Source organism: Cibotium barometz, chromosome 23 (genome assembly GCF_041138505.1).
Source record: "Cibotium barometz isolate CiBa-2024 chromosome 23, ASM4113850v1, whole genome shotgun sequence".
Lineage (NCBI taxonomy): Eukaryota > Viridiplantae > Streptophyta > Polypodiopsida > Cyatheales > Cibotiaceae > Cibotium > Cibotium barometz.
In genome coordinates, this window is record NC_141068.1 from 54,319,574 (window position 1) to 54,331,910 (window position 12,337).

Below are 12,337 nucleotides of genomic sequence, written 5' to 3' on the forward strand. Positions count from 1 at the left end.
AGCTCTTTGTTCTCAATCCAATCCGGACAAGGTAATCCCAAGATTCTCCCACACTGAGATGGGTATATATCTCCACAAGAAAGTCCCTTCTTTGTGAAGGTTCAAGAAAATTGGTTTCTGGCAGTGCCTTAAGACAGCACAAGGAGACGGCACACAAGATAGATTCGGGTTCTGCTGACTGAGGTATGTGTTGCAGGTTTTGAGGGTGCGGACGGCGGTGATAGGAGGTTCTGCAGGGCAGGTCGTTGCAGCCTATGCTCAGAGCAGAGAACTGAGGAGGAGGCGCAGCTACAAACAGGGACAATGCTGAACTTTCAGGGCGGCACACAGCTGTAGTGAAGGCGGCAGCACAACAGGGCAAAAGCTGCGGCTGAAGACAAAGGCGGTGCTGGTTCACAGAGCAATGGTGGTGCTTAGGGGCACGGGCGACGCACTGGGCAGCAGCTGGTGGGGGAACTAGAGGCGTAGGCAGCGTACTGTAGCAGTAGCTGGTGGTGCAGGTGGCCGACAGTAGGCAAAAGTGGCATACCACCAAAAAGGGGCACTACTTTCTTGGCAGAACAGGGGGCTGAAGGGTGGCGCAATCCAATGGAGCAACGGTGGTTATAGGTGCTGCAGAGGTGGCTGCCTGTAGAAGGAGGTGGTAAGGTGATCAAGATGATGTTCTTGCTTTTCCCAAGGGAGTTCTCCATGTACTTCTTCTATAAGCCTCCAAGAGTTCTTCTATGGTCCACCAAGAGGGTGCGTGGTCTTTCAATACTTGAGGGGATGCTTGCTTTTTACCACACTTTTGCTCTATTCCCTAGCTTTTGCTCTGCCTCCTTGCTTTTGCTTTAATAATAGTCAAAGTTCTTGATTTATGTTTTTACAACTTCAGGGCCTTGCTTTTTGGCCCTGGAGCTCCTTTTTGAAAAAGTGGCTTATAGCTTTTTGTCTCAGTTCGATGTGCTCTTTCCAACGGTGCTCTCAACTTCTTGGTCAACAAAGTTTGACTTTTGCTTTTTCTTGCTTTTTGACATAGACAAGTGCTTTTTCCAATTTCAGCTTTAGAAACCCTGTTTCTATGTGTCCATCATCCTGTCCATGTGTCCAGGCATGATCATGTGAAAAGAGTATGGAGGACCAAATAGTTACAGTTCTTGCCCTTGCTTGTTCTTAGCAATGCGGCGTATCAGATGGATGTAAAATTTGCGTTCCTGAATGGTGACTTGCAGGAGGAGGTGTATGTTGAGCAGCCTCTAGGCTTTGAGGTTCCGGGATCAAAGGGTATGGTTTACAGGTTGCAGAAGGCCTTGTATGGTCTCAAACAGGCTCCCAGGGCTTGGAATCAGAAGATTGATTCTTTCTTTCTTAGAAAGGGTTTCTAGAGATCAGTTGTAGATTCGAACTTGTATCTCTTTCTGGAAAGCCATATGGTCACCTTGATTATCCTCTATGTCGATGATCTTATTCTCACTGGCGGTCATGTGGAGCACATAGCTGTGACGAAGGCTGCATTGTCAAAGGAGTTTGAGATGACGGGATTGGAGATTTGGTAGACTCAGAGGGGGTTCTTTGTTTCTCAGTAGCGGTATGTTCATTAGTTGCTGGAGGCCTTTGGGATGGGGAACTACAAGCCTGTTTCATCTCCGATGGACCCAAATACCAAACTTACATTACATGATCCTTGTGAGTAGGTTGATGCCTCCTTGTATCGAAAGCTTGTTGGTTCATTGATTTGGCTACTGAACACTAGATTGGACTTGAGTTTTCTAGTGGGACTATTGAGCTCATTTATGCAGACACATTTGAAGACTCATCGGGACACAAGATTGCGGATCTTGCAGTATCTGCAAGGTACGAAGGATCTTGGACTCTTCTATGACACTGGAGGGCGAACGAAGGACCGAGTTAGTCTCCGAGGTTGGAGTGACTTTAATTGGGGAGGAGATCCAGACATGAGGAGATCTACATCAGGCTATGCATTTACCCTTGGCTCAGGAGCTATTTCTTGGAGTAGCAAGAGGCAGCCAACTATTGCCTTGTCTTATACTGAGGCAGAGTACCGGGTTGCTTGTGGTGCTGCTTGCGAGGTGGTGTGGTTGCTGAGGTTACTTGGTTTCCATAGAAGGAACCACGCTCATCTAGTGCTATAACTAGAGCTGTATAGCTATTGCTCGGAACCCGGTCTTCCATGCCTAGACTAAGCATATAGAGATACAATATCACTTTGTTTGTGAGAAGATTTTGGCTGATGACATCTTGCTTATCTATTGTGCGACAAAGGACAATGCGGCGAACCTCTTCACGAAGCCTCTACCTCAGCAGATGCTCTGTTTGCACTCTAGCTCACTGGGGTTGGTTCCAAATCCAAGAGTTGAGAGGGCGTGTTAGTAGTCATCTCTTGTCTGTACCATATAGGGAGTGAGGGCCTTTGCTGTGGGTGTGCTCGCCTGTGTTAGGTTTCTCTCCATTTTTCCTCATTGTCCATTTTCCTTGTTTGTAGGACCCGTGGGGGTGTGTTTTGTTTTGCTGTCGGTTGTAGATTTGCTGGCCGATCGTGGCCCATTTTGTTGCTGGCCGACTTGATTTTATCCAGTCATGGGTAGTCTTGTGTCGGCCTGTTTTGCTATGGCCAACCAGCAGCCCAGGGTGGTTTATACCTTGCCCCCCCCCCCCCCCCCCCCCACCATTCTTGTACCGGATCTCGTGTATATAGTAGAGTTTATACAGCTTCTCTCTCGTGCAGTTCTACGTTTTCTTTCTCACAGCAGTTTGTCTCATTTCCGCTGCCCATTCCGACACAATCACGCATGGCTGTCATCGTGGGAGAAGCGAAGATCTTCATGAACAAGGCTTAGAACTCTCACCATCTTCTTGAGGGAGAACTCCACCTGTACGGTTGCCTTCAGTACCTGCGTGTGCGTCGCCTAGAGCTGTTGGACCAGACTGATCGCTGCCAACCCCAACGTCGACTGTTCAAGCGCCACCTATCTCAGCCCTTGTGCCGCCAGCCAGCCACCCGTGCCGCCGCCGCCGCTGATGGCATATCTGTTGGCTGCCACCAGCGTTGCCGCCTGCAACGCCAACTCTTGCGCCTATTGTAATCTGCCGGTTGCCACCTTCATTGCTGCTGTTTGCCACGCCTGTTGGCTGTGCCACCCCTGTCACCTGGTTGCAGTCTGCAGACACCTGCCAAGCCAATCAACACTAGTGCCGCGCCCGCGCCCGCGCTCGTTGCCTGGCTGCCGTCCACAGAGCCGCCACCAGCCCTATTCAGCACTTGCGTTGCCTGCGTTCATCTCAGTAGCACCGCCAAGGCTTGCTCTCTTGTTGCCTTTGCCGAGAGGTCGTATCTATTTCGGGATTGGGTATCCATTTTTCGATTGGACATCATACACTTGTCAACTACATATATCTATTGTGTGTATTGTTACAAGCTTGGAGATCTTTGAATTTGAATAGACTTGGATTTGGATTTGGACTTGGACTTGGATTTGGATATTGGATCTAGTACTAGCTTGGTGAGAGATTCTTGTGGGTCATCCCTGTGGTGTGCTCGGCATAAGAGATCTCGTGCCTTGACATCGACATCGACTTGGATATTCTACATTGGCATATTTGTTTGCTTTTGTATTCATTGTTGTATTGATCTTGGCCAGCATGCTCGTGGATTGTTCTTGAATAAATTTCTAAAAGGGGGTGGGGCCTGTTTGCCATTCAGTGTGGTGTTTTGTGCAAAGTTCCCTGAACCCTTCTCTCTCTCTCTCCCTCTCTCTATATTTATATCTCTTGGATACGTGGTGGAATCTGTCACGGCACGCCCTGTTGGACTTACTGTAACTATTTGCCTCCCCTAGCTCTATTTCTCATGATGAAACCCATGCCCGGAGACAAGACAAGTGGAAGAAGACATGGAGACAAGATCCATAAGCTTTGATTAAGAAAAAGCACCAGTTTTGGTGAAAAAGCAAGAAAAAAGCAAAAAGTCAAACTAGGTTGACCGCGAGCTAGGGGCACACTGGGAAGAGGAGACTGTGCCGGACCAAAAAGCTAAAAGCTACTTTTCCAAAAAGCAGCTCCAAGGCCAAAAAGCAAGGCCTTGAAGTTAGAAAAGCAAAAGCTAAATAACTTTGACAAAAGTTGATTAATATTTTATTATTGAAAAGCAAAAAGGGAAAAGCAAAGAGTAAAAAGGCAAAAGCAAAGCATGAATAAGCTTTTGGCAAAAAGCAGGGCCCTCTTCAAGTATAAAAGAAGCATGAGCCTCTCTTCATCATCAAGTTGGAGAACAACCCTGTCTACATCGGGAGATGGCACTAGGATCCACCACTCACCAGCAGGTGCGAGTGATCTTTCGACGTCTCACACGGAGAAAGAAGAGAGCCTACCTAGCAAAGGCTTGAGCAAGAGCTATACGAGCTATTTCTTGGAAGGGACTGTAAGGAGGCCTGGAGGATCTTCCAGGATCATCGCCTTCCAACTCTGATTACTTCACCCAGCACCTGGCACACCTATGCCACCTCTCTCTACCATGTCCCCGAGCAGCCACCTCTCCCCGATCCACCCGAACCTCGTCCCCCACACTCTTCCTTCTTTCACCTCAGCATGGTGAGAGATGCTATTGACAGGATGCAGACTGGGAGAGCACAGGATCATGATGGACTCCTCACTGAGCATTTCTCCCATGCTAGAGGCATGCTAGCCCCTTTACTGGTTCACATGTTTAACAGGGCTTTATGTGAAGGCTTCCTCGTCAGTTGGTCATCGAATACTATTGTACCTATCTTGAAAGCAGGTGACCCCATGGACCCGAACAACTATAGGACTATCATGATTGGTCACACCTTGGCCAAGATTTATGGTTCGATTTTGGAGCATGAGCCTAGTAGATGGTCCAAGGAGCAGAGACTCAGAGCACCGGGGCAGGCAGGCTTCGGGAGAGGGCACTACACACTAGATCATATCTTTACACTACGGGGGATCATTGAGGAGGGGAGAGCTCATGGGCAATGGATATACTGTTGCTTTGTGGATTTCCGCAAAGCTTTTGACACTGTCCCACGGGCCAGACTGATCAAGAGACTGCAGGATATGGGAGTGCCAGCAGAGATGCTATGGGGGATCATTACACTCTATGAGTCAGTCTCACAGGCAGAGTATGGGCTCTAGGAGGTGACTCAGAGATCATACATAGCACTATTGGGGTGAAGCAGGGCTGCCCCTTGTCTCCTACTCTATTGGTCTATACATTGACGAGATCTCGGATTACATAGACAGACAAGGAGGACCAAGAGCACATTTGGCAGGAGCCTTAATATCTATCCTCTTGTATGCAGATGATATTGTTCTTATTTCTGATTCACTAGAGGGGCTGCAGAGGTATTTGGATGCATTACGGGCCTTTTGCGAGGACCAGGACCTTACTGTGAACCTTGGAAAGACCAAGGTCATGATCTTTAACACCTCTTCACAGTGGATAACTAGATTTGCAGTACCGTTTACATACAGTGAAGAACCTATGGAGTATGTTACCTCATATGTATACCTTGGTATCACTTTTGCTGGACCTCAGTTCTCAATGCGGAAGGCGGCCGACGCTAGATTGACGAGGGGATATGCAGCCCTTGGCTCACTAGAGAGGCAATGCTCACAGATACAGTTTCAGGAGTCGAGGACGAAGCTTTGGCTATTTGATACTCTAGTTACACCTGCACTACTGTATGGTGCCCCCATCTGGGGTCCTAGCTTATACCATAAGAGGAGATAGAGGAGAGAGCCGGCTGAGACAAAGACAGAGGAGGTATATGATGGGTGGAAGCCGATGGAGAGGCCCCTAGTGGCGATGATCTCACTCATGATTAGGAGTAAACCATCAGTGCCACATGCGATTGTGCGTGCAGAGATGGGCGCTGCACCGATAGTCACAGAGGCTCTATTCCAGACAGTGACATATTGGCATAGGCTATGGGAGCTTCCACTTGATAGATACCCCCGGCTAGCCTTGGAGTCCTCGAGACAGTTGACACTTGAGGGAGATACAGAGTGCTGGTATGCACAGGTAGGCACTTGGTTTGGCATGCATGGTATGCAGATGGAGGCACTCCCCCCCTTCCAGTACAGCATAGAGGCCCCGTCATTTGCTCTCAGCCGCACAGAGCGGAACAGGGTTATCAGGAAGGACATTGTCAGACTGGATACTCAGAGGATGTGGAGTTCACCTGGTCATCCACCGGGGACAAAGATGGCCTTCTACAACGATCACCTATGCCTAACAGAGGATGTGTTCATCATCCGTCCATGCTACATGGACATACACCTATCCTTTGGGGTGAGATGTGCGATCGCCCAAATCCGCACCTCGTCCCACCAGCTAAGAGTGGAGACTGGCAGATATGGGCCTAGGGTGGCCACACCAGAGGACAGGATATGCCAACTCTGTCACAAAGAGCCCGAGACAGAGGACCATTACATATGCCCATGCCCAATGTACTATGAGATTCGGGGGAGGTTCCATTGCCTCTTCCGAGCTGGGTTCGGACCACTTTCTTGGATCATGGACTTCCCGGATTAGAGATGCCTGGGATTTTTTCTACTAGAGCTCCGTAGACACAGGGAGTCCTTAGTGAGATCCAGATCAGCTGTACTTGCTCGAGGACTAGCATAGAGAGCTCTCACTGACTTCTTCCATACCAGCACTCCGAGGGTCGATCCACCCATCATACCCAGACCACAGGCTAGTGTAGGAGCTCGGTCGAGAGGTGTGACACTCGACGAGCCACTGAGTTATGCAGAGCTCGACGCCCCAGACCCCATGGCCCTCGCCCACGGCCACGCCACCACAGGAAGATCTGGGCCATCATCTCCCATCATCGCAGGACCTTCTCGCGCCAGCTCAGTTTTACCACCTTGAGCACCATGTTACAGTAGCCCATGAGGGATGTATTAGGGTGATATGAGAGCTCTTTGCTCATGTACCTAGATCAAATTCTAAAGTTCTAGATTTTTGTTATCTTTCTTTATTACTATTTTGTACCCAGGATTATGTACCTCATGGATATGATGTAACCTTTTGGTCTCATAGGTCATTTTGGCCTTTTGAAGACGTTAATACAACTTTCTTCTTTCTCTTTCTCATACCCTGACAGATTTCTTCGGCACCAGCACCAGCAACCCATTCCACACACCTCCTGATACCTCCTCCATTGGGCCATCAGGGCACCGACCACGCTCCCAGCAGTATCTTATGTCGTGCTCGTCGGCCACGCCCACCAGGATCCCGACCATGGCATTCTCACCATCGCCAGATCAGAGCCATTATTGCTCGGCATCGGAGGCGCCTACCTCGCTTCTACGACCTCTCCATTCTAGACAGCCCCATGGCGGAGATACTTGATCTAAGGAGAGGGAAACACTTAAACTGATCAGCATACATGGATCTACCTGATATACATTTTTCAGTATTTTCCAGTATTTTCTACTCAGTATCATCTCGGAGTCTTACAGTTCTGTTCTTATAACTGTAGGACAATCAGTTTATTGTACTTTTTAGTCTCATTTAGTTGTTCTCTTTGATGAGACACCAACTTCAGATGTACTCTCAGTTTTGGTCTCATAAACCACTATGGCCTCTTAGAGACGTTAATATATCATTTCATTTCATTTCATTTCTCTCTCTCTTAGTCATGCCTATTCAGCATCTTGTTCTTAATCAGGCTTAGGACTGTGGATCAGTATAGCAAGGCTTCCATGCATGCAACATGAACCTCTGAGCCAAGCATGATAAGCCTCTGCGCCATGCTAGTGTTGAGCCTTTGAGCATGTTGAGGCCAAGCTCACTAGCCTCTGAGCCAAGCTTACCAACCTCCTTGCGCCCGCAACTGGGTACACGCTAAGTTTGGACCAAAGATGGAGCATGTGTATTCCTGACTATTGAAGGTTCCTCATCACATTCCCACCTTTGCTTTGAGGGGGGATTTGTTGGGTATTTTGGGAGCATCATGTGTGTGTATACCCTTGTTTGTGTGTCCATGTTTGTGTGTACTGTTGATGTGTGTGTGTGTGTGTGTGTGTGAACCTCCTCATAAGGCTAGATATTATGTGTGTGAGTGTGTAAGGAGTGATGTTGTAGGCTACACCATTTGTCATTGCTCTAATGAGTGTGACCGAGTCAAAAGATAAGGTTGTAACCTACAAAACGCATGTATTTGGTGTAACATTTGATAATCAATCAAATCATCATTGTATTGTGCAAGCACTGAGCATTATCTTTCTCTCTTTAACTCCCTTCTCTGTGTGTGTGCGCGCGCGCGCGCGCGCACAATCACACCATGGACATCTTTGATCCACCATAGATAGCTTCTCTTGTGTGCAGTTCTAATGCCAATATCATTGATGTACTATGATAATCTGGCAAGAACCCCAGTGATTGGGTGAGCCCCCAAAGTTTGTACACTTGAAATGTTCCTTGGTAGTAAAGATATCCAAGGGGGAGGGGGGGGTCGGTACCAGCATGGTGTCCATGTGCAAATCTCTATTTTTAGCTTAAATGTGGGATTTAGCCACGTTTAATGTTTAAATTCGCATGTGTCCTAGTCCCCTGGGCAAGCCGCGTGCTCCACTCACAGACCAAGCGAGATATATGAAATTAGGGAGGTCTCCCCCATACAGTTATCAAACCACAGATGGTATTTTGTATCTTATATTAGCGAGATGGATACTTTTATGTTTTGTATTGATAGGAGTATCTTCCCTCCTTACATGAACATGATCACTATTGTATATGTAGCTAGCCATTTGATTTTCACCCTCTTTTCCATGATTCAATTACCTCATGGACGACGGAACTATTGTAACACATTTTGGTATCATAGATCCTTTGGGTCTTTTGTAGACGTTTAATATACCCCCCCCCCCCCCCCCACCCCCCCCCACGACGCGCGATCCCCCGAGATTCTTGTGTATTAGACTAGTATTTTTGGTGTGGGGTACTTGTTGAGAGGCTAATGTTTGATCTCAGCTGGATTACATGAGAAAGATACATATTTTCCAATGTGTGTCAGGCAAGGCCTATGAGACCAAAATAATACAATATGTAGACAATTTGTGATACACGATGTGATGGCATCCCCTTAAAATTATTACTAAATGAAAATCGAAATATGATCTTTGAGTGCAAATGTTACATGGTGAGTGTCGAGGATGTAGTGACTCCTGTCCAAGTACTCTGCAGCTAGGGCAGCAGGTTCACTGGACCTCATGCTTGAGGGGCTATTTGGTGAATAGTGCACGCGTCTGGAAAATCCTCTTGGTAATGAACCCATGAAATGCAGTGGATCTTCGTGCATGTTGGCAGTTAAAATAAAGCTTACTAATCAAATAGTCTTTTTTTAATGACATGCAGGGATGGTGGTGCATGGTCATGATACTACCTTGCCAGTGACTATGGATGATATGCTTCTACATTGTCGAGCTGTGGCAAGAGGTGCAAAACGACCCCTTCTTGTTGGTGATCTTCCTTTTGGAAGCTATGAACGAAGCGCTTCACAGGTTTGCAATCCCTCAACTTATTGTAAAGTTTAATCTCATCAAGGCTTACTTGCATATACCAACTTTTTCTGGTGATGTAACTATCAAAGTAATTGGCCAGAAAGGCAACATTCGTTAAGTAGATCCTCCTGTATGTTTGGTGGATGACCTAACTTGGATTTATTGATGATGCTTTATTTGAAATTTACCATGGAACTTCCATTTGGGGTGCCCCCTCCCCTTTGATGTAGCCTCGTGCTGAGAGCGGCCAGCCATGGAGGGAGCTGCCCTTCACTGTTTTCAGTTCCTTTACTGTCAAGGACAGGGTTGTAACTTTTATTACACCTCCTGGTGGATTTTCTTTTAACTAATAGAAGGATCTTCTTTTGGGGAAAAAAACCTTCCATATTGGGTGGGATTGATGCTCAGTGGCTAGTAGTTATCAAACACTTTTTTTGACACCAAAACATTAGAGCATTCAACTCAGAGGGGGTAATACATTCCCAGGAATATGATGCAAGGTCATATAGAGGACATATGATGCGAGCTCACACTTTTCCTATGGTTGGTTATCCCCCTGCTCCACCCCGTTCTACCTTCAGGCTGCATGTTTAGTCTCACTAGAATAAAAGTTTTCGGCTTTGGTTTTCATGTTCTACGCAGGCTGTTGAAAGTGCAACTCAGATGCTTAAGGAGGGTGGGATGGATGCAGTGAAGCTTGAGGGAGGATATGGTTCCCGTGTAGCAGCTGCCAAAGCAATTGTTGAGGCTGGAATTGCTGTAATGGGGCATGTTGGATTAACTCCACAAGCAATAAGTGCCCTTGGCGGGTTCCGTCCACAAGGTCAAACATCTTCTGCTGCAATCACGGTAATTTGTTCTTGTGGTCTTTTCACTAGTCTTTATAAATTCATCTCAATTTTTACTCACAGGTTTCTCTTGATATTTTAAGGTTCTTGAGAATGCACTAGCTTTGCAAGCATCCGGGTGTTTTAGTGTTGTCCTCGAGTGTCTTCCATCTGTAGTTGCAGCAGCCATTACGTCTGCCCTAAGCATTCCAACGATCGGCATCGGGGCAGGACCAAACTGTAGTGGCCAGGTATTCTCCTACATTCTATCAAGTACTCTACCGCTCAATCACACTAGATCACACAGCATCATTACTTGGCTCATAGAGCTTTCTACCTTGAATTTTGATTGTGTTTTGACTCCAAGGTCACTACCTTTAACCATGCTTCCAACTTAACAATTTGGCTCATAGAGCCTTCTACATTGTGTTTTGATTATATATCTTTTGACTCTAAGGTCACTACCTTTAACCACGCTTACAACTTAACAATTTAACAATGCATGCCATCACAATGATGATACTCAATTGCCTGTTCCATCGAGCAAAATGATCAGCATTTCATGTTTGTCTTGCAGGTTCTGGTCTACCATGATCTACTTGGTATGATGCAGCATCCACATCACTCAAAAGTAAACCTCATTATTAAATTATGATCTGCCTTTGAATAGAAGAATCAGGTGCAATTGTGCCACAGCCTGTCTACACCAGGCCAACATTGGGAAAATGGTAGATAGGAAATTAATCATTAAACCTTCTTGTTTACAGGTTACTCCCAAGTTTTGCAAACAATATGGGCAGATTGGAAGTGCCATCAACAATGCATTGATTGCGTACAAAGAGGATGTGTCATCTCATTCTTTTCCATCTCATGCCTTTTCGCCATACAAAATTGACCAGAAAGAGGTGGAGACTTTTCTGAAGGAGCTTGAGGGCAAAGGTTATTCTGAGGCGGCAGAAGCTGCTTGTGCTGTTTCCAAGCAGAACATAGAGTATGAGGAGCAAAGAAAAAAATAACTTAAGACTATGGTTTATGCATAAACACAATACTGGTACCAACCCATGAGGGTTCTTCCAAGGGTGCTATTTTTGTTCATGCTCACTATCTTGTTCAGAAACCTTTTCCTGAGTTCTTTCACAGGAAGGACTTCAAATTGATCTTTTTGAGCTGTTATAGCTTTCCATCAACATTCAGTCCAATATATACCTATTGGGGTAAATTTTAATCCATTGACTTGCTACACATTAGGAGATTTTGTACAGATTCCCCATTGAGGAAAATTGGGATGTAGAACTGTGTCAGTTGACATTTTACAACAAGTCTATGCAAGTGGCATTAAAAGGTTATATAAGGTGAATCTAGGCATGTTCTTGGATTCATCTAGGTATATATTTTTGCCGTATTAGCAGACATGCAAATTTCACATTGTGAAGTTTTCGTCCATTTGATATTGTGTTAATTCTTTCTGTCTTTAGTGGTGCATATGCCGTATCAACTACCTTTTTGTTGTAATAATTCTTTCTATTTGTTATATTCCCTTAGTGCTAGGCTTCATTATGATTGAGTCTGCCCTACATTTGCGGAGTTTGAGAGACACAGAATGCAGACCTTAGTATGAATGTATACTCTTATGTGTGTGTGTCTGTGTGTATGTGGGGTTTGTGTGTTTGGGAAGCATATATTGATACCAAGTTCTACACCCACTATTGTGCACTGATGACGTTAGTGGGGATGTCTTAGTATCTAGTCCATACTATGCATAATGGAGTTGATGGTTATCTTGTCTTGTGGATGGAATACCATGAGGTTATAACTTGCACTTTCTTGTAATGTGAATTTGGGCATATTCTTGGATTGGTCTAGGTATATATTTTTCCTATCTTAGTAGACATGTAAATCACATTGTTAAGTTTTTGTCCAAGTTGCAACCAGTTAATATTGTGTTAATTCTTTTTATCTTTAGTGGTACGTATGTCCTATCA

At 45.9% G+C, this 12,337-nt stretch overlaps 1 protein-coding gene across 3 annotated transcripts in view; it reads left to right on the top strand.

Moving 5' to 3' along the window:
• LOC147626100 (3-methyl-2-oxobutanoate hydroxymethyltransferase 1, mitochondrial-like) overlaps positions 1-11,708 on the top strand; it is a 32,770-nt gene extending 21,062 nt beyond the window's left edge. Inside the window, exons 2-7 of one of the 3 annotated variants that reach the window (XM_086817662.1) lie at positions 9,383-9,528; positions 10,015-10,071; positions 10,171-10,377; positions 10,460-10,606; positions 10,933-10,957; positions 11,123-11,708. In XM_086817662.1, coding sequence (XP_086673788.1) covers positions 9,383-9,528; positions 10,015-10,071; positions 10,171-10,377; positions 10,460-10,606; positions 10,933-10,957; positions 11,123-11,250 — 710 coding nt within the window. In that variant the 3' untranslated portion in view covers positions 11,251-11,708. Of the gene's footprint in view, positions 1-9,382; positions 9,529-10,014; positions 10,072-10,170; positions 10,378-10,459; positions 10,607-10,932; positions 10,987-11,122 lie in introns of all 3 variants that reach the window. The other 2 variants (XM_086817660.1, XM_086817661.1) reach the window with 2 other exon arrangements.
• The last annotated feature ends 629 nt before the right edge of the window (positions 11,709-12,337 follow it).